The sequence below is a fragment of the Crassostrea angulata genome, chromosome 5, assembly GCF_025612915.1.
Source record: "Crassostrea angulata isolate pt1a10 chromosome 5, ASM2561291v2, whole genome shotgun sequence".
Taxonomy (NCBI): Eukaryota; Metazoa; Mollusca; class Bivalvia; order Ostreida; family Ostreidae; genus Magallana; species Magallana angulata.
Window position 1 is genome coordinate 43,507,053 of NC_069115.1, and position 24,318 is coordinate 43,531,370.

At 31.7% G+C, this 24,318-nt stretch overlaps 1 protein-coding gene across 1 annotated transcript; it reads left to right on the forward strand.

Annotated features, from left to right (window-relative positions):
* The first annotated feature begins 18,111 nt into the window (after positions 1–18,111).
* On the forward strand, positions 18,112–23,857 carry LOC128185444 (uncharacterized). The gene is given in 3 exon segments (XM_052855035.1): positions 18,112–18,176; positions 21,452–21,574; positions 23,390–23,857. Coding segments are annotated over 2 exon segments (576 nt in total). The 5' UTR covers positions 18,112–18,176; positions 21,452–21,466.
* The last annotated feature ends 461 nt before the right edge of the window (positions 23,858–24,318 follow it).

A 24,318-nucleotide genomic window follows, 5' to 3' on the forward strand; every position in this document is an offset into this window, starting at 1 on the left:
ATAATTGTATTGATTTCAGTGCAAATTTGTAAGGGAATGTCTGAATGTCATTTGCACATAGTGGGGTTTTCCTAAAAGTTTATGTTCCATGCTAGAACTTATAATGCTATCAAAGACGGCTCCTAGCTCCCTCAATCCTGGAACTATGACATTTCCAGAAAAGCTTAATGCCTTTTAAACATTAAGTGATTGAGTGTAAACCAAAGACTGGTAAATTAGATGACGTTCAATATAAAATCATAAGCACTAGTCTATATATAGTGCTGAAACACTCTTGAATTAGTTGTGATATGTGAACAACTGACCAGATGCATCACCAAAAACTTCCTGTATGTTAACACATGTCTGGTTGTTAGGATGCCGTCATTTCATTACACAAATGTAGCAATGTGAAAAGAGAAAGAAAGGCGGGAAAAAATTCTTATTTTCTACACTATATGTTGAAGCACGGTTGATTAAAAGTTGTATTTTCTGAAATAAAGAATAAAATAAAATAAAAAATCCCGCATCTGTTTTTTACGAGGGAAAAAGGTGAAAAAATGCTTCCCTCCCGCATTTATTTCTGACAAAACTGGCCTGAGAACCGAGTTATTAATTTTTTTTAGCCTAAGGTTGAACAATTTGTATGATTACCCATGTTTACCTCTATATGGAAGAAATGAAGAAAATATCTCCATTTTGCAACTCTAATATAGAAAGAATAAATGCCGAAAAACTCTTGAAACGAAACAAATAACCATTGTCAAAAATTTTAACCACATATTCTGATGAATTGTTTAAAGCTTGCAAACATAAAAAATCAGTAAAATTCAGAACAAAAATTTCACTCATATTAGCCTGCATTTTGTTATCTGAAATGATAAAAACGTCAAAAGTCAAAGTTCAGACGACAGACAGATGGCCCATGGACAAAAAGGATGTACTATAAGCTAGGCCTATATGTGCTAATTTTTGAAAATACCGCGATACTATGGAACCCACAATAAAATGAGAAATAAGGATATCAATGTGCAAGGATTTATCAGCCTAATTTGAGAAACACCACTTTCGAGAAATTAGAGAAAAATATTGTTTTTTTTGTATTAATTAGGAAAAATAAAAATCTTTCTTATTAAATTGTGTATTCAGGTGAAATTCATTTAATATTTTAGCATGAATTTGGGCAATCAAACAGACATTAATATATGCGATTCTAACAGTTACGAATAATAGAATAACAAAGTAAATATGATTTCAATAAGTATTTATACAACTTATGGTAGTACATGTTGTGTATTTAGGCCATTTTCTTTAAGTCTCTTTTTAATATGTAAAAATGCACTGAAATTATATTTTTTAAATATGAAACAATGTCTACAGTTCTAATCATTCTCTCGTAAATCAATTGAATTGGTGGAATTGACATAATAAATTTAGGCCCTATATATTACACAACATCACCATATATTGAGAAAAAACGGGGGAAATTCGGATTAAAAATTGGCGATGTTTACAGTGTTTTAAATAGGTGTTATGACTGCATGGCTTAGGTAAATATGTTCAATAGAGTAAATTAGTGACAAGCCGACAGTTTTACTTAGTGTTTTTCCAAGGTAACAATTGTTCACAAATTTGGAAAATATACAATGCTGAACCAAATTGGGGGGAATTTGGGAATGGGGGCGAATTTCGGCCCCTGACTGAAGGTACTGCTAAATCCCCAATGTGCTAACCACTGCGTAACATCAGATTGTTAATATGTGTGAATCTACTACACAGGACTCGGCATTTGTATCGATGATATGAAAATAATTAGAAATATGCCAGTGAACTTACCCGATTGCGCCATTTTTGTCTGAGGGACATATGTTCCGAATGACCGGAAATGCAGAGTTATCTTTCCTTCAGTAACACATTGTCGAAAAATTCCGAGGAGATACGAAAAATATTTCGCGCCAAAGAAGACGTCTTTTCATTGGTCAAAATTGTATATACAGTATATAAATATATACTTTTTCAACAAAATTTGTATATAAAAAAGGACCAAGACCCAATGTTATGTTTAAAAAGTTAGTCTCAAATAATTCATTTTAACATTTTTCTTCTATTAACACACAAACTTTTATTGGGTCCTAATAATATTGGGTCAGGACCCAATGCTGTGAAAAAGACCCAAGAATGTGAGAACGACCCAAGAATTCGAGCATTGAAATGAATAAAGTCCCAATAAGCAGGTGTTTATAAACTATGTATATATATATATATATATATATATATATATATATATATATATATATATATATATATATATATATATATATGAATGACTGTTTTTCAAAAGGACAATCATATCAAATTGGTTATGTAAGACTGAAAGTTTCTTTTAATCTTACAAAAATAAATATACCCAAAACACATGGATACGTAACGTTTATATTTGAGCTCATGGCGCATGAATTAGCAAAGTGTATTCAATTAAACAAAAAAAAATGCTTTTTTAGTGATTCATTTGAGATATGAAGGTAACGACATGCAGAAAAAATACATAACCCGCTTTAGTTATACAGTGTATAAATTAAAATGCTATTTTGCAAATCTTAATATTTATTACAAAAAAAATCTATAAAAATAAAATTTTGGTTGAGGCCTCCAAATCAAATAAATTTTAACTATGATAATCCGCGCAAGTTTATCTATTTTACTCTATCTTTTTGTGACCCATATCACATGCTAATTTTTATGGCGTCGAGCGAAGATCGAAAGCCATACAGGGATCGTACGACCACCGGAAGTGTCAGGAGCTGAACAACGCCATTCTCTCAGCAGAGGTCGTGCTACACAAGCTTCGCTAACACCTCCGTCAACGCCGGAAAAATAGTCTGTCACTTGATCAAAACAAGAATAGCGAGCACATGGCAATGTTAATTCGCTTCTTCTGTACAATCAGCGTGAAGGAAAGTCATCGACGGGCGATGACTTTAATGACACGTTTAAAAACATCACAGGAGATGACATTATATTGCTGCTGATTTATGTAAAATCATCGATGAATCGGTAGCGTACAGAAACTGATTTTTCAAACTTCTGTCAAACTAGATCATGTGATCATATTTGAATGTTTACCTCCGCAAAACAGTTCTTCCAGTAACGTTGGAAAAAAAAATAACGGCGTTAAAGATTTAATTTTAATTATTCATAATCATATTCATAGACAAAAGGAATAATTACATAGATTTTAATTACATTTTGCCCATCGTTTAAGTTTGCACAAGAATCATGTACATCGGGCGTTGACAGAGGTGTAAGCAAAGCTTGCGTAGCACGACTACTGGTGAGAGAATGGAACAACGCATGCTATCAATAAATCTGCGGAAATGAGTGCAAAGTTTTCTTGTGTATTTGAGGAATAAAAGAAGACATACTTCCATTTAGAACAAAACTGTACGTCAATATAATAAGTTGGCAGATAATAAAATAGTTGATGTCTTTGACAATGTTCATGTTTTATTGTAAACAATATGTCTGGCTTTCAGCAGATGAATCCACTTGCACCGACACACATGCGATTTCAGGTTGCACACCACTGTTAATTTTTACTATATATTTTACCAAAATTACGCAACTTTAGAAACGGGTAGCAAGTTTAAAACAAACTTCTGGGAAAATTCCTCTTTACAACTTTTAAAACAATTGTTCCTAACCAATTTAGTAGCAAAAAACACACAGCCATCCACAAAGGCACTAGAGTTTGATTACATCAAAGTTACACATGTGCTTGAAAATCATGTCCGAGCCCTTTCACCCCCCTGCCGTATTTTTACAAAGGTGTGAAAATCAGGCATTTTACACGTTGTTTTTTATCTCATTAAAAAGTACAGTCCCTGTCGCTGGCGGAAAACTCCTAAAACGAAAGGGAATTCGGGAATTATTTTCACTCAGCCATGTTTTGACGTGAACCTTTGGAAAAATAGTGTTGTGATACCTGCAAGTTAGGCCTACATACTCAATTTGTTTATGAAATACACCTGCTTGCAAAACAGATTATTTTGTATCCATAATAAATGTTGACGATGGACAAATGTTTGATCTTTTAGATACAAAACTTCCTCCACAGAGCAATAAGTATATCAACAACGAAAAGTAACTTTAAACCAACTACTTTCACTTTTAATTTGTGAATGTAAATAACGTGAACGGGTGCTTTCTTATATATACCCCTTGATCTTTTTGGCCCGTGTCATTTGGACCCATGTGATTTTTAAATCAATTGATAATAAAAGACAGAGTTATTATCAGCTATGTACAATATATAGAATTAAATACAATCATACTTTTAATACTAATGAATTTCAATTTGAATAGAGAGAAAAATATCTACAATTTTTTAACTCCAAGGATATTTAACAGTTTACTTAAGATTTTTAAGTAACATTTAAAACTTTTTAGGAATTAGGTGAGTCAATTTGTAATGAATCGTAATTTTATCAATTTTGTGATAAAAACATAGTTTTTATTTACTTGAAAGTAGTTGACTAATGTACGTATTTTTCTTTATATTTATTTTTAAAAAGTAGGTACATGTATAATTGATACCAATTTCTAAATGAATGGCCAATAACCAAATTAGAATGATTTTTGATAATAAAAGAAATCGAACTTCATTTTGATATTTTCATTATTTTAGCTGACTGCATAAAATCTATATTAAATTTGATTTGTGTTAAATTGACCGCCCGACTCAATTTAAAAAAAAATAATCTCTAGTAAAACAATTAAAAAGTTGGTCTCATGTAATTGTACATACATGTACATTTCTTAAGAGTAACAAAATCATAATTTGTTTTAAGGATTTTATTAATCAATAGTACCTTAATGTATTTGTTATAAATGATGGAATACCATAAATAACACAGATATATATATATATATATATATATATATATATATATATATATATATATATATATATATATATATACTCTTCAATATATATATATATATACTCTTCAAATTAACTTCAACTCGACTCCATTGTGGCCCTTCAGGCCTTTGATTTAAATATAGGACCCCAAACAGAAATTATAGTTTTTCTGAAATTTTCGCAAATATTTGGCATGGAAATTGATTATTAAAAAAAAATTGAAGAAATATGTAAATAAACAATTCGGTCTCCATTACATTCGCTGAAACTTTACTCAGTCCTTTTGAAAGAGTTAAACAAGAGTTAAACTTCTTAAAAAAATCAAGGAGAGGCCCCTTTTTGATTTTTCTACACCGGAATACAGATTCGGATCCATGATTAATACGGGCCGCCAGAAGGCGGTCCGTTATTTGATATACATTGATATCGAACATCTGAAAGATAATCCTCCAACATCTTCATGTTCTTCTTCGCCCTACAACTATAGTCCTGCCGGACACGTCATTACTGGTGATGTTAATTTAGTTAACAACAAAGACCTCAGATCACTTATTATGAAAGAACCAAAATTTGGGGATTAAGGGGATCTGACGCACCATGGTCAATTGTTTGAATTTATTTATATTCTGATCCAGAGCGGGCAAGCTCATCACTGGACCTTATTTTCTCCTTGGACTTTAACAATTATTCGCTATCTGTAAAATGTATATAACCAATTTTTTCTAACATGTCAGTTAGTATACATTGCACGAAAAATAATTGGTGCATTCCAAAGCCCAGAGTGAACATTCGAGATTCGAAAAACAGAATTCGGAAAACAAAATTCTAAATACGCGATTCGATATATATTTAACATCCTTACTGTACTCCCAATGTTCTAAAAAATATGGGGGGAAAATCTACCTTATTATTTTTTTTAATTGTAAAAGATTTTGTTTTGATTATACCAATAAAATGGGTTTTATAGATAAAAGAAAATAATTTTAAAAAATCGTTTCAATTTTTTAATGTGATTTTTTACCTTATGTCATTTTGATCGGCCTTTTAATTAGTTGCTTCTTTTTTAAATAATCCAAAATCTTGATGGTGTAAGTTACAAAAGTTGTTACTGTTTTTATCGAATTTTATAAACTTTTAAGAAAAATTAAGTCTTTAAATAAGGATACTTTGGATCCTTTAGACGAGAACAGCATTGAAGATCCTCCCTATCTCTCTTGGTTTCAGAGTAGTTGCAATATATTAATTCATACAAGGGGGCAATGGCACTATACTTGTAGCTATTTCAAAGCAGGGGCTTAGTGGCTATCGGTATGATCTTTGGCTTTTATGTCATTTTGATGAGCCAAGATTGACGTTTTAATCCCAAGTGGTCCGACGTCCTTTCGTTGAAATTCTTATTGATTTTATTGAATTAGCAAGAGACCTACACGATTTTTGTTTTTAAATTTCAGAGTATTCCCATCGGTAACACCCAAAATGCCACAAATGGTAAGATTACATATTCCATTATATAATATATTTTACATTGTCATAAAAAGAATTTACGTTGTCATAAAACATCTCTATCCAGCAACTGCTATACTAGTCGTACCCAACATCTTAAACTACTTCTATAGAATGAATCAAAAACTTTCAATATTACTCAAATCGTTCACATTTGTTTACATAATGTTGACTGAAGCTTATGTTTGATGGAAGAAAATGTTATAACTTTCCTAAGGATAAAAATTCATTTACATTATGAAAAGTTTGATGTTTTAATTAGGGTCTTCCGTTTTCAACGGAAGACCCTTTTGTTTTTCTACGGTTTCTTTTTTTTCTTATTCTTATTATTATTATTCTTTTTATTTTTTTTCCAACTCAAATATTTCAAAAACGCTTGCATCGATTGTTTTAAAATTTACAGGTGTAATGTGTATCTAAAAGATCTCTATGATATGAAAAAATTATTTGATGACGTCATCAATTATGTCAGATATTGACGTTTTTCACGTTTTAAAAAGTGATTTTGTCCGGAGCTTTTCTCATTTTTGATTTAAGATAAAGCTATGAGATTTACAGAGAAGGTAGAACAATCGTTTTACTTATGACATAAGGCTGGAAACTCAATTCGGCCACTTCCGGTCGAAACCGGAAGCAAAACCAATTTTTTTGAATTTTCATGTTTTTCAATTTTTAAAATTTTACGTACGTATCTTACAGTAATTTTTATGCTGAGTTCAAAACTGAAATCCGTTTTTGAATCGGACGATGCATTACAGAGATATCGGGGTTTAAAAATTGATTTTTCCGGAAATTTTGATTCTGCGTCCTTGGTTTAAAAAATAGCGTTTTGTTTAAAGTGAAATTAACTCGTACCAAAAATAATTGCAAAGTCGTACTTAAACACATTCGGATTTTTTTGTTAAGTCGTTCTTGAAATCAGAAAGGTTTTTGTTAAGTCGTACTTAAAATGATTCGGATATTGTTAAGTCGTACCAGGAATAATTCGATTGTTTTCATCTTTTTACTTTAGTTACTTTTGTTATTGGTTTAGGAGCTCTTCTTACAGGAACTTCCAGCTTTACATCCGACATTAACGGAAGACCCACTCGTTGCTTTGCAACGAGCTTTGCTCTAGTTGAAGTTATTTTTGTCAAATGTTGATCTTGCAGCTATAATGTGCAATATAATTTTAAGCATTGCTAATGGTGATTAAAATGAAAATTTTCACAGCTTACTCAAAATGATGTAACTGTTAAATGATTAACTTTAAACATATATTTCAAACGTATCCTTGATAACTCTTTATATACCACCAAAACAGAAGCCATCACAATATTTCCTATGTGTGACCAAAATTTAATTGCGAGTTGTCGAGTTTGTAGCTAGGTACAGAGCATACATATCTGTGTAAACGAAGGTCCATATTGTCATGATTTGGTTTTGTTTTTGATCTAGCAAAAATTATGTTTGAATTAAATTCTTTATACTATAAAGGTACATGTATTTCGTTTTCGAACAATTCTATAGAGATTGTTACACGTAATTTGTTATAAAAATGATATCTTTCATTCAGCAATCTACGTTGTAAAATGTGTATTTCACTGATAGGATACCTTCTGACATTTATATTTTGGCTGGTATTAGAAACATAGTTTTCAGTATTGTATACGATAAAATTGGAAATATACACAAAAATTAAAAAGATTTATCTGAAATTGTTACCATTCCCATTTAAAGGGACTTTGTCACCAGCTGAATTGAAAATTGTTCGATCCCTCTTTTAAATAATGCTTAAAAAAGTCTGTATACTGGGTTATTTTCGCCCCATGATATTTTCGCCCTTCTAGTCTTTCAAACAGTTTCCTTCGTCTTCCATTCGCCCGGACTCGCTTGTGTACTAAAGAAATAACTTGGCCCAATCTTCGTGATGGTTTAACGTTTGTAGACATTTAATTTTACTCAGCTTTCCAGTACGTTCAGTTAAAAATACATGTATTGGGAATAACAGTTACTTTTATCTACCCAATCTTTTTCTGTGCATCTATGAGATTACAAATCAGCCATTCTCTAATGGAATGATAGATTGATTTATAGTACATATATCTAAAGGGTCACGACACAATGTCCATACCAAATTCAACAAACGAAACATCTCTTTTATCAACTGGTCTAGAACCAGGCAAAAATTACATGTTGACCGTGATTCATCAAACAAACGAACCATTTGCAAGTAACAGTTCAGAGGCAACCCTAAATATTCGAACAATATCAACGGGTGTGTGTTTCACTATTTTACTTTAATGATACGATTCATCATGTGATATATATTAAAAATGTTTTTTAAGTAAAGTTCAAACATTTAATTCACTTTTAACTATTTACTACTGTTTTTTAGATCATACACTAGTGTTTGCTATTCCTATAAAAGTAATAATGATAACGATAAAAGCCTGCCTCGGTTGGACAATTTAGAATGATACAAATAAACGAGCTTGTCTAAACTTTATGGCCGGGAAGATAGTTGTCTTCATTAAAACTTTTGTTTAAAAAATGCAACGGTATTCGCAAATTGAAGAAATAATTAATTTAACAAAGAAAAATCGAATTTGCATATTGCAGAACCAGGTCCGCCAGTGGCTGTTGAGGTGATTGATATTGGACAGAGAAACATCTCAATAAATGTGACAGACACGGACAGGCCTAATGGATACATCGAAGGGTACCGATTTCATATCATGTACAAGTTGTATCCAGACGAAATGGCGTATAGGGTGAACACGGATTTCTTACATAAAATGATTTCCAACATCTATGTCCTTGAGAGACATATTTATCCAGGTACACACTTAAATATTCTTCTTTCTTCTGCTACAGCCTAATTTGGACTGGAAATGTCCACCCATCGATTAAGTGCGATATTTTTTAAGACAATATATGAAGAAAAAGAGTTGCGGGTATAAAAAAACCCAGTGAAAATGATTTTGTTTAAGTATGATTGTGTATGATTCTTTCCATTCGGGAAATTCCAAAATTTTTAAACAAAGTTATTGCAACTTGTAAGTTATAATAAAAGGCACACTTTATAATGAGTAACATGTATACTATATTGATATATTTTTAATGTGTATATTCTAACGCATTGATTTCCAACGTTAACTCTATTTAGTGACCAAACAACTGTCCTGCATGATCAGAATCGTCTTTTTCCGAAAAGCCATTCTGCATTATACATTATACATTTTTACTCACCTCTTTGTTTCTGTGATTTACGTTAGGAAAGCTACCATAATTTTGGCATGTAAATCATATAGCCCTTCAAAGAATAATCGATCTGATAATTTACTGAAAATATTATATAGCAAATTGTGAAATAACATTTTTATTGACAAGACTTGTAAAGTATTGCTTTTTTGTTCATATATAACCGCTTTTAATAATCAGTATTCAATCAAACCCTGTGTGCATGTATTATGTTAAGTTAGTAAGAACAAACGTGTAATTGTTTTTAGTATTTTAGTAGGTTCGATCCGAGGGAAGAGGCAATTGAAAATTAACATATACTTATTCTTTTTTTCGTATATGTATTGTTTTTTTTTTGTAGGGGCACAATACAAGATAGAGGTATTCACTGTCAATGACCTTTTCAACAGCTCGTCGAATGTAACTCTACAAGATATAACAACATTGCCTGACAGTAATAAAATCACGCTATTCAAATAATTAATCATTCAAATGCAAAATTCGTATTTATCGTTTTTACCGTATATGTAGAGGTTATAAATCAATATTTTGTCTGTTGCCTGTAACCCTAATTATTGTGAGTTTATGTATAATTTAAATATATACACGCATTATCGACAAATCCCCACATAATAGGCAAAACATAGCAAAATGAATCATTAAAAAATTACTAAGCAGTTTGTTTTTTCTTTCATAAAGATCTGACAATCGACAATAATTTTTGTTCTTCTAACAGCACCAGGTCAAGTGGACGAGCATACGCCATCATACATCAACCAATCAACTACAAGTGCTGTCATATTATGGCACCGACCTGCACATCCAAATGGAAACATGAAAGCCTACAAAGCTGTGCTAGGAAGTGGTCCAGATATTACGAATTGTCGAATTTACTTTTTATGTTTTGATTTCTGCAATGATGTAAGTAAACATAATTCTTACCGTTTAAAATACCCCTCCACTTCTGATTTATAAACAATTATGTTTATATGGTAATCATTAGGATCAATAGCGAACAAGCAATAATAAGATTTAAATGAAACTTTAACCTGAAGGTGTTCTCGAACCTTGATTACAAAAATAAATTCTGGTAACTATATGAAGAATTAGTTGATCTTTATATCTGATATTAGAATGAAATAAAAAAGCATTAGACTATTAATTTAAATTGCATGCTTGCAGACAATTTTGGGTCCTCCAAAGGACACTTGCACGATAAGCAATGACACCACTCTTATGGAAAACCAAAAGATCATGTCTCTACTCGTGGATAATCTTCGACTAGGCACCACCTATACATTGAGTGTAGTGGGATACAATGAAGCAGGAGAAGGAAAGAAACCGCGGCCTATCTCCCTAAGAACTATGAGCATAAGTAAGCTTAAATATTATATTGGGATCCTAAGATGATGTGCGCTATGTTTTATTTTTTTCAATGTGATAAGAAATGAACGTAAAGATTGTTTCAATCAAAGCAGACATACATCAATTGCATTTAAAGTGATTTTTCAGTTTTGATAAGACGAATTGGCTATATAATTTTTTTTACTATCTAAAGAGCAATTTCACTCATACGGAATTATGTCAGAAGTGAATAACTTCAAATTGCGTAGAGGTTTAACCCTTATCATTTAAATTTGTTTTGAGACAGCTGTAAAAGAACACTCTTTTGTAGTTTTCAAACATATTCATTGTTATGTAAATAAGGCTTCTTGAAAAAAATTGTAAAAAAAAAATATCCCCCATAAAATGGTATAATGTAACGAATTGAAGAAATATTTTAGAGCCAGATCCGGTAAACCTTCAAACGTTTCACTTTGATACATCACGCCGTGTTGTGACGTGGAATTCTCCACCTTTCCCCGGAGATGACTTAGAATACAGAGTATCTCTAGAAGACGCTCTCAAAGGAGGCGTTGTGAGCCGTTCAACCACATCTGGTATATTTTAAAAGTTTAAATTCTTTTGTCGTTATTGCTCAATTTCTATCATGAAAATTTACAAAATACACACTGCTTTTCTTTTAGTCTCCTCTTTTAACCTCCCAAGCAGACTCTACAACTATTACAACTACACTGTAGTTGTTGTAGCGCACACGTCTGCTGGAACAGCGACTCCTATCCAGTATCCTTTTACCACACTGCATGCAGGAAGTAAGAAATATTTTCATAATTTAAAAAAACCCCGCGCCATGATATAGGGGATAAGTTAAATTATTTTTTGTTGCATTAAAATGATGATATTGGCTGAATACTTTGATTTTCTGAAAAAGAATTTCTGCGGAAATTAAAGAATTGATTTAGATTATGGAATTTAATGCCATGTTAAAATTTAAACTCCGCTTTAAAATGATATGTAATGAAGTTATCTAAATATAATGTGTGTTCGAAGAAAAAATTGCATTCTTTATAATAGCTAGGTGACAGCTCATATGTATGCCGCTATTCTCATGGGCACAATAAGGCTGATTTTATTTTAGCAACAAAATAAGTTCATCTCATACTACTTAACATCAATTTTAACACAGTGCATGCACGAATTACAGTACATATATAAACAATATTTAACAGCGTATGAAAATTCATTTAAAAAAGCAGGTAGACATAATAAAGCAATAATTTAAATTACTTTGGCATAACACATAAATATATTTGAATCATTAAAAACTTCAAAACTGAAGTCAAGGCCATGTTTTGTGTTATACAAATATAAACCATATAATATCGAAAAAAAAAATTACATTCTATCAATTAGGCCTAAAACATAAGGATCAATATTGAAACCTCAAATCAATTATTGTCATGATAATCTATGTACCAAATTATAACAGGATATATTGTTTAGTTGAAAAATAACCATTTACTAAAATTAGATGGACCTCATTTAATTTAATAAAACAGATGACGTCACCGAGCGTTACCTACGTACAACGAGAAGTGATAGCTGTATAGATTTGATTCAGGAAAACATACAAAAAAAGCACCATGATACAAATAATATGACATAGGTTAATAAAAATAATTTGCGTAAATAGATGTGTTAGTTATGACTATCATGAAAATGTTTGGTAGCCAGCAATATTGTTTACGTGTTTTTTAATGGCCCAGGTATGAATGCATTTTCCTTTCACATAATTATTAAGAAAATAATACACTGAATAGTAGACGCTGCCGTTCATATGATGCCAATCAAAATAATTTCTTTTATCAGAACTAGGAGCTCCGCAAGGACCAAAGATTATAGAATATACGTGTGAGAGAATTAAGATTACTTGGACTGAGCCGGATGTCAGGATACGGAATGGACCTATAACAGGATACAAATTCAAAAATAAAGATGGCGTAAGTTCTACTCATAAGCTTTATAATTTTAATAGAAAAAATATTAAGTAATTGATAAGAATGCAACATATTTCAAAATATCTTTCTATTTATTAACACATGTATAAATACGATAACTCGTAATAGACCATAGTTCTTTGATTATGAATACTGTTGTATAAAATTTTGCTTGATAGTAGGGATTATAATAATGTTTGTATGTGCAAATGCCAATTACTTAAGTTCTACAGAGATGTTTCGTGTTAAGAATGCTAACCGAATTACTCTTGATACCAGTGAATGTATCTTTTTAGAATGAAGTTTGGACTTATACAATAAGTAGACCAGAGTATTGGACAACACAAAGCAAACAATTTACACATGACTTGAATATTAAACAGTTAACTACGTATTCTATTGAGGTTTGTAAATCCAATTTATTGCTTTATTTAAGAAATAATGAATTCAATATAATACTTTGATGCAGTTTACGCTTTTTAAACTGCAATGCAGCTTATGAAAATGCATAAATTGTTTCGAACCATTTTATATCGTATAAAATAAATATATTGGTTATAAGTTAATTTTTTAATATAATTATTGATAAAACTTTTACCTTTAAATTGACTTCAAATTCGTCAAAATTCAATCGTAACATCATACGGATTGATGCATGTACGTTTTTACTTTAGTCTTATTATGACGTAGGCAAAATTCAATATACGACATTAAGTATCTTTTTATCGAAACAGAAAGCGCATTACAACCAGAATTGAATAATATTCTGAGAAAAAATTTAATTCCATAATAAGACATTGTTTGATGGGGATACGTAAAACTACGGAAACAGTCGTGATTCTACGGAAACAGTAGTGATTTTACATATTAAGATTATTTTCATTTAAAGGATTTTTTTGTATTTAAGATCTACACTATCAGTTCCGAAACAAACCAAGAGGGCAACATTTTCACAATTAAAAGGTTTCAATCAAGTGAATGTCGTAAGTATCATTACACAACTTTTGACAAATGCACAAATTTATCCGTTTCTTTGAAAATGTGGTGGCTTACAAAGTGTTACGACTTGACAAGTCTATTGACAGTTGCATCTTCTTTGGTCTTTACGACAAGTAATAACTAAGAATGTATTACACAGGTGTCTATAAAAACACAATTTTATAAAATTTGATGTCTATTTTTTTTAATGCTGGACAATATAGCAGATGTAAAATTTTAAGGTTATCTTCAGTAAAATACATTTTAACATAAAAAAGAAGAAACAGTTACCCATGAGTGAAAATTGTCAAATTAGACATAACCATTATCCTTTCATTTTGCTTGTCAATATATACTTCTGATAAGTGAAGAGCCCCCTTTTAATTTCCTTCCGAAGCTGCTGAAGTATATAATGACGGTTGTTTTGTGTTCCAAATTTTTTCAAAATTTTCTGACAATTAAATTATTATTCTCAGACTGATCGTGGATGGTTTTTAGCTCAGCTGAACTGAAAGGTCAAGTGAGCTATTATGATCACATTTTGCTTGTCGTCCGTCAGTCTGTCAGTCCGTCCGTCTGTCCGTCTGTCCGTGTGTCTGTCTGTCTGTCTGTCTGTCTGTCTGTCTGTCTGTAAACTTTTCACATTTTCAACACCTTCTCAAGAAAAACTGGACCAATTTCAACCAAACTTGGCACAAAGCATTCCTAGGCTAAGAGAATTCAAAGTTGTGAAAGTTTAGGAACACGCCCTTTTTCAAAGCGAGATAATTAGAAATTATTGAAAATTTTCGAGGTATTTTTAACTAAAAGTTCTTAATACTTTACCCGGGAATTAATTTCCTAATAAGTAAACATGCAATCCTAATTAATTTTCATAACCAATACTCTATAGTTAATTAGATTAACTTAGAGCTGTCAATTTGATTTTGAATTCATCAATGTTTTATTCTACACCAGATCAATTGATCAAAAAACTTGACAACACATGATTAACAAATAGCTGATTGAAGATTCGGTTTTCAAAGTGGAGGATGTTGACATTTTTTTTCACTCGGTCAGTGATTATATAATACATGTAGCTACTGTACACAGCCCTTCTTGACAATTTGCAGTGCACGGTAGCGAGATAGGGAAAACAGATGACAGACACACGTGTACACACTCGCGTCGGAAGCAAATTGAAAGTGGGGGGCTAGACTAATCCTCAGAAATATTGAGAAAAAAGCAATTCCCAAAATCATGGAAATTCCTAATCCGGGGGGGGGGGGGGGGGGGGGGGGTAGTAGTAGTATGCTTCTGAATCCAACTTCTCAATCTTTCAAGGTAAATTTAGGAACAATTATCTTAAAAGTGGGGGGGGGGGGGGGGGCTGAACCCTCTATCGTGCTATGTGTCTAATGGTTTGGTCTAACTTTGCAAAAAAAGTGGGGGGGGGGGGGCTGGCTAAGCCCCCCCCACTAGCCCCCCCCCCCCCCCCCCCCCCCCCCCCCGGTTCCGACGCCTATGGTACATGTATACATACACACACTTGGAACAGTGATATAATTTACAACTGTATATTGCTCTTTTATATTTTTCATATGTCAAATATGATCAAATTTGAAAAAAATGTATGATATTTTTCTAATCCAAAACCCCGGGCATTATTTAATAAAATGCATGTGTGAATATATGTTACCCCGTTACCGGCATTTGTACACATGCATTAAATAATTCAATAACTGTATCATTGCTCTATATGCAGGAGGACAATTATATACAATAATTCATGAATAACTAAACTGGAAAATGCACACTGATAGAAGTAAAAAGTGTCAATGGACCGGTCTAATCCCCCCTTCCGAAAAAAAATCATTTCTCTTTCTCTCTCTCTCTCTCTCTCTCTCTCTCTCTCTCTCTCATGATTTATCAAATGCAAAAAAAAAATGCTAATAGCAAACATCAGCGATCCGCATAAACTTCATAAAGGTTATTTAATTCTAAGCATCATTACACTGGGCAAAACAGTCAAGAAATAGGTGATCATTTCATCATTTCGATCGGTATGTGGTTATCTGCACGTGCTGATCATGTTGTGTTATTATATATGCGCTTTAGCTCAGTCAGGTTATATGGCTCAGAACACTGCAGATTTCACGCACGCCATTATTATGTTCACAGTTATATTGGAGCTTCTACAGCGTTTTTGACTCTCTAAAGATACTTTTAGTTATTATAATATATTTAGTTATTAATGATTTTACTAACTGTTCTTTTCAAATGGGCTGGATCCTGAAAACTCTTTTCTTTTGTTTGTGGGTATGGATTAGATGGTGCTGTGGTGGGTTTGTAAATGAAGAAACTATAACAATAATTAAATAGTTTTATGGATTTAAATATTTTTTTCTCAAATATTCTTGAGTAAAACAAATCATGGAAAATACATTAAATACAAATACCAAATAACTGCCCCTTTTCAGTTTTTTTTAAGTGCCGGGGAGGTAATTAGGAATACTATGGTATATAACATGTATAATGTATGCAACTTTAAATTTATTTAATCTTTTTTAAAAACATAATGTAATAGAATTAAATATACCATTTGTGTGAAAAAATAGAAACCCTTGCTTTGATTTCAATGTATATTTTTTTAGGGCAGATTGCTTTGCTGCTGTCCGTCTGTCTGTCCCTCTCTGTCGGTCATTCTTTCCACAAATAGTTTCTTTTCATTCATTATTTTGCAGAGGTTGCACATATTGGAATGAAATTTGATATGCAGTTTTAACAGAAGAATGTCTAAGTGAAGTCCGATTTTGGTTACAATCGAGCAATTTCCGACAGATATGTCCCTTTTACTCAGAAAAATTCTAATTATTTGCAGTTTCCGTTTATTTTCTCCGTGGATGTTTCCAAGGGAAGGGGCATAAGTGTTTCACAGACATTTCTTGTTTTGTATATTCTTTCAACCTGTTAACAAAACATTAGGGTGGTCTTACAGGGCATAATACATGTATCCCTTGCATGCGAGTTTTCTTTTCCAAAATCGAATTGAAAAGCTCCAAAAATAACTGTGTCGTATTGTGTTTTAAAATATAGGATGCTGAATTTGTAACTAGCTGAGTAATACATCCTTATATATGTCAATTAAAATATCTAGTTTTTTTTTCAAATGAAGTTAATTATGATGTAAACATTGAATGATTAATGTGCAAATGGTAACCAAGAAAACTAGGAATTTTTTTGAACTTGCATTGAGTCATATTTTTTCGTAATTTTTTTTCTCTTAGAAGAGCAGTTTTTCGAAGAAAAATTCTCATTTAAAAGGATACAGAACCCTGTACCAAAAGGATCAATTAAGCCCTGTCTTAATTGCCTCATTTATTTCATTATGGATAATTATCTAATCAATTAATCAATATAGGCCTACAAAAAAATTTGTGACCAGTTCACTGGTTAAGAGGACCAATGCCTTCATGCATGTAATAAAACTGGTCGAAACAAATATTTACAGGTCCATATTTGACTTTGAAATAACGGAAACAAATCGCAACAAAAACCTGACATATAATATATGAGTAGAGAACATTTCACAGAATCTCTGTTATTTACTTTTGATTATTTTTGCAACACTAGCTGTGATGCTTGCTCTTGGACGCATTGGTGCATATTGAATAGAATGTGTTTAATTGAACTAAATATATACTACGGTACCGATAAGTACATTATCGAGGCTCACGATGCGCTTAGATTCATCCATAGACCTTTTTGTTATTGTGCTATTGTAGTTTTTAAAAATTGTAAATGCATGCAATAGCGTATTCATCTGATAAAGAAGGATTTGTTTCCTCTGAGGAAGAAAATGAAGGTATGTTACACAAATTTCATTCTCATATTAAATAATAAGAGGTTCCTATGACTGATAACATATTTATTTAGAATGATGATTGAAATAAATTACTTTTAATTTTTATATATTATCAAAATTGGTACACTTTCTTTGTATTGAGTTGTTGTTTATAAATCATGTAACTGTTTAATGGTGTTGGTGGTTCGATTTGAGGTATGATCGATCACTTTTTTGACAAAGTGTATATATATATATATATATATATATATATATATATATATATATATATATATATATATATATATATATATATATATATATATATATACAGAACGGCCCAGCAAACAAAAATGTATCTATTCCTCAGGCGAAGAGACTGTCTACTATATTACATATCAAAAGTAACAAGGTCAGTTCAATTAATCTACAACTTCAGTAATTTATTGCAAACCTTTTGTAATGAAGGAGGTGCATGTATGTGGAACATCGTAAAAGACAAAAAGATCAATATAAAAAAGTACACTGGGATATAAATATGTATAGATTTTGATGGTGACAAGATCAGATGGTGTAAACTATGTAAGACCAAAAAGCTTTACAAAGATATCAGCTTTTGCTTTCAAAACAAACATTTAAAGTATCTGTGAATTAGAGATATTGTGTTCTTCTACAGTGTTGTTGTCTAACTGCAGGTTTTAAAATGCATTTAATCATAAAGAAAATAAATATTACATGTACGTGAAACCCTAGCGACTCTCATTAACTTTTAAAGAGTTTTCCTGTTTGTTTGCAGTTTTATTTCTAACTCAATTTTAATATCAATCAAGATAAGAAAAAAACAAGGTGAAAATTAAGGCGGATGTGCAACCATCTTGTACATTTAAGGGTAAGAATGTAAACATTTCTTGAACTGGCTTGTTTCTCTCCGTAACTGGCCAAAATTGTTGCCAAAAGATATAAGAGCAAGAAATATGAACTATTATATGTCATTTTGTTTGAAAAGTACGCATACAAAAACGTGAAAATGCCTTTTTGATCACTCAGAACAGCTGTCGAACTGCACAGCTACAGACTTATTTTGAAGATTTTAAAAATCTGAAATATTATAAGTTGATTTTTTCCCTGATAATTTGGCATGCGTATATATTGGCAGAGAAAACATTTATTTTTGACTAAGTAATACCTTGACAATGATCATATGTTTCTTTTGATGTATTAAATTCTCAACAAATTCTTGTTCTAAATATTCATTTCCAACTCGAATAAATGAGCAAATCATATATAGCTATAAAGAGAAAAGGTTAAAAAATCTTCTCAACAAATATGTTGATTAAATATGTTGCTATGGTTATATATTTTACTATGGTAAGCATTGTCATTTCTTCATATTAATGCCACACTGTCTTCTCTCACTATGTAAAAGTTATATCACATTAAGTAAAATCTACGCGATTAAGAAGGCTGATTAAAAGTTCTGCGCCAATCTGACATTATCTCTCTTTTGGTCATCGTAATTTGACGTCCCTGTGAACTTGGAGAAATTCTTAACAAATAAAAACATCACTTAACAGAATATCTAGTGACTGGTGATTGGATGAAGTAGGTTATATTCTAAAGATTGTTTATAGTTCATATCTTCAATACATTGAGGCTTATAATTATAATTAGGTTGGACTGTTGATACATCTTAGATCATAAGTATGTTATGTATAATCTCGAGATATTATGTCCAAAATAAATAGGTGTTGCAGGGTCTTAGATAAATGACACTGAGTCCCTGGTATTGATTTCAGCTACACTTGTTTAAGCCTTTACATCCCGCTCTGTTCCAATATTCGTATTGAAAGTAAAACCATATTTGCGGTTAAGTTTTTAAGTACTGGTATTTAATCATAAGAAAATAGTTAGCACAGTCTTATAATTGTTTTGTTTAAAAAAACAACCTCGAAATGATATAAATAACCTTATTCTTGGATTTTGCGAAGTACTCTTCATGAAACATTTACGAAAAATAACAGCACCCCGCACTTTGGCATGTGCCCCCGTAAAAACGAAGTCGATAACAATGACTTTTTTAAAATGATATTAATTCATATTTACCATATAAGTATCAAATTTCAATTTTGATAGAAAAAACTATTGCAGAATTTTTAAAAAAGTCATTTTTATTCTCATTAGAACCCTTTTTTGCTTTACGTTCAATTGAAACAGAAAATACAATTTTTTTTGGTGCCTACTAAAAATGAAATTTGGTTTTTATGCTATATTTTTTTTCTTTCTTTATACATCTTAAGTTACTCTAACTCAATAAAATTTTCTTAAAAAATCATTATTGTTGAAGTGAATAGGGTCCATCGTCCTTAATTCATATAGATTTGCAAATGTTATGATTTATTATTAGCGTTGTATGAATCCACATGCAGTGAAGGACAGCAAAATCATAAACTAGTTTGTCCAGGTTTACTGAAAACTTATAGGTAAGACAATCACATCATCCTCTGTCATTGCAAGTCATAAGGTTAACTTAAATCCTATTTAAGTCATATTGTTCATAGTCCAAATGCTTTTACATAATTCTAAACTGGCCAAATTTAAAAAAAGCAAATTTCATAACTTGTACAATATTTAAATAAAAGTTAAGTTAGATCATCAAGTGACAATTTTCATATATTTGTTACAGAGTGAACCTGGACTTCCCCACATCCATCATTATCTGACTAGTGTTCTTAGCAACGGAACAAAAAAGTCTTAGGTTTATACATGTTCTGATTTTTTCTCATCAGACTGCAATGTTACACTCAACTGCTTGATGTTAGTCTTGAAGGATATTGCAACATTCTTGAAAAATATTAATTTTGATACAGTATTGTGAATGAAATATTTTATGCAAATATTCATATATTATTATAAATATTTTACTTTTGTGACTGTTGCCGAAACAATTTACCGGTAACATACATTCAATATGAAGATAATTGAAAAATGATGAATATGCAGTAGAGTGCTTGAATCTTCAAAAATATATGCCCAGTCGATTGAAGTAATTCAATTTTATATAATCATTGGGAAATCTCATTTTTACCACCTTTAAAATCAGAAAAGGTCCAGCTGTATTAGATGCCCAATGTTTATAACAGAAATTTAATTAAAAAGTAAGGAATTATTTCCTTTGCAGTGTCATTGCTTCGAAATATGCATATTTTATTATTTTAGTGTGTTCTTGAAGAGATAAATAACGTTATCTATGATTATGTTCTTCCAGCATAGTTTTAATCACCTTTTCATACTATTTTGGTCAGATTGCACATTTAGAACTTTAAGGACAAATGCGACATTCTTCAGTTTTAGACTATTTCCTCTTTATTTGCATTAAAACCTGTTAATACCCCAAAACTCAGGGTGCATTACTAGGCTAATTTAGGTGTTAAATATTTTGACTGTTTCTTTTAATTGCATACAAAATGTAATTGAATGCCATAGTATATATTTTCAATTAAGCTACTATATTGAAATAGAAAAACATCTTATAACATGAAAATATAATTTTGTAATTACACAGTGAAATCTTCACATTGCGGAGATAGAAGAAAAATAGTATATTATCGAAAATAGTTCACGTCTGAACCTGCAGAGTTAGTTTTTGACAGTGAAGTTTTCCTCACCTTAAGATTTAATATATTTCAGACCAACAATGGATCCATGCTTCCAGTTATGTATTTACAAGCAGACAACTCAGCTAAAGATAACAAGAACAAGTTTGTCATCATCTTCTTGGCAATGGTCGTGAAGGCAAATATCCTGAAGAAGGTAAGTTTAATGCATCCTATCTTGTAAAACTCAGAAAACCTTAAAACTGAAGTAAAGTAAAACTTTTAAGGTCTCTTGAGTTATTCAGGTGACTTATTGGCATTGGTCTTCGTCCGTCGTCTGTTAACAATATTGCATTTTTAACTTCTTCTTGTAAACTAAAAAGCCAATTGTTTCCATTTTTGGTGTTAAGTATTTCTTTAATAAGGGAAATATGATTTGTAAAATTCACGGCTTTACCATCCTCGAGACTTAATAGGCTGGGCCAAATCTGCAAAAAGGGCCAAATTTTAAAAATATTTTTCTCTGCTTCAACACACGTGGGGAAAACACTAAATGCATGGTTATGATGTCCATGAACGCCTCTGTGAAATTAATTACCCCTTGGCAGGGTTTCAGGCCTTAGGGTTGGGCAAATATAGCTTAATGGTGGATATGAATTTATTCTTTAAAAATCTTCCTTTTTCTCCCATACATAGGTAAGAAATATTAAATACATGATTCTGATGTCCACAAGATTCCTAACTTAAATTTGAAATGCATGGTCCTGTTGACAGGGGTTCAGGCCCTATGGCGTAGCTAATATGGCCATGAAGTGAATCAAAATTATATTAAATCTTTAAAAAAAATTGTCTTCTCCTCTCTGATTGTACCGGTATTTGAGAAAATATAATTGTATAGTTTTGATGTCCATGAAGTCATCTACTTAAATTGTGAAATTCATGGTCACTGGGTAGGGGATAAGGCTCCTTGGCAGGGTCAATATGGCCACATAGTGGAAATGTAGTGATTTAATGATATTTCTTCTGTTACTACCAACGTTGTTGGCAGTAAAGTCATATTTTTTGAAAATTTGTTATTAGGTTCATAATGTCCTGATGTTTGTAAATTCACTGACCATTTCATGGGACAGAAGTTGAATATTTATATTGGGGAGGGAGGGTGGTGCGATAATATGCCCATGTATTGAACATGTATTTTTACTTGAGGAAAATTTATATTCTATTATAGAAAATCTACTCTAATATCCTGTGCATTGTATACATTTTTGTGCATTATAAACAAAACTGTAAATACATTGTAATATTATAAAATATTTATTATTGAAGACCTGCAGGGATTTTATTACCGGAAGTTTTGTCCCCTTGAGCTTATTAGGGATAGATAATCCATGATTCCTCCGACTGTTCATCCCCCATCTTTCACATTTTCATGAATAAATGTCAATTTAAGGGCTATGGTACTCAGGTGACTGTCAAGGCCTGCCCTGCTGGCTTTGTGTAATCTCTAATCTTAAATATTCAACCTTAATGGCTTATTTCTACAATAAGCTTCACAAGATATAACAATTCACTTTCTGTACACGGTCATGTGAGAGCTGCCTTTCAAATGTCCAGTGAAGTTGCTTCTATTGAAAACTTAGTTGGTGTTCATATATGTTTTTTGTTATCACTAATGTACCTTAATACCCAAGGTGCTACATGTTTGTATTTTAATATTGCTGTTTGCTTGATTCATGGAAGTATAGCAGATTGGGCAAGTATTATTAACAATTGTCTTAACTTACTATAAAAATTAACTATTAAGCATTAGAGTTGTAAGAGATTGAGCTATCAAACTATTTTAGTTTTATTTTCTTCGGCTAAAATCTGATTTGCTAACATATTTATTACTATTCGTACTATATAAAGCCGTTCTGAAATGACCACATATGGCATGTTGTTAGATAACATATTATTGATACTTGTAACCAATGTTAATTTAAAGTTGAAATTTGTGTAAACAAAGATTAACATTGCATTTAATTCATTACAGATCAAGCTTTCACTCCTGATGGTTGGACATGCTTATGAGGACATATATCGATGTTCAGCTCATCAGCAAGAAAGCCCAAACGCGCAAGCTTATAACGTCCAAGACCTTCATGACATGATTCGGGCAAGCTTCACACCAAAGCCGGATGCAGGACATATGGAAAGTCTGTGGGATTTTTGGGGAAATGGTGTCATAGGGGAATGTCTACGCGGCATAAAGGATCCTCATGTGTTTAAACTTACGAAAATGTCCGGCAGAGTGATCCTTTCATACAATGACTGGCCACTCGTTGGAGAAAATTATAGGGAAGTTAACTTAACAGTCTAGTTCCAGATATTTTAAAAACCTGTCACACTCGAGCCGAATTTAGAAAAAGTCCGCTCTAGTGTGGAAAAAATGAAGAAAGACTTGCAAAGATGGGAAGAAAAAGTAAATGAAGAAGGATGGGGAAGAAAGTGGACGATTTAAAAACAGGAACGCAGTGGTGGGAGATGTACCTAACCAACATGATGAGGGGAAACGATGACTGTCCGGTTCCCCTTGCACCATTAGCACTGCCAAAATACAGAAGTCCTCCAATACGGAGCCCCAGTTGGACAGAAACATTGCCAACGCCATTGAGAGACATATGCTGCGTTTGCAGAAAACAAGCTCTATAAACATTACTGGAAGGAGAAACCAACGTCATAATTAGTTGAAGGATTTAAGTTGCCATTATATTACAGATTTTATTTTTATGTTGCCTTTATATTGCAGAGTTTATTTTTATGTATATTTTACCTATATTTATATTAATTCTTTTCCTGTGCGTCTTAGCAGTATCAAGTTAAATTAATGTCATAGTACGGGGCAGTTGAGTCTGCACAGTGTAAATGTGAACTTATGAATTTGATATTTAAAATTTATTATAGACAACTTTTCTCTTTTGA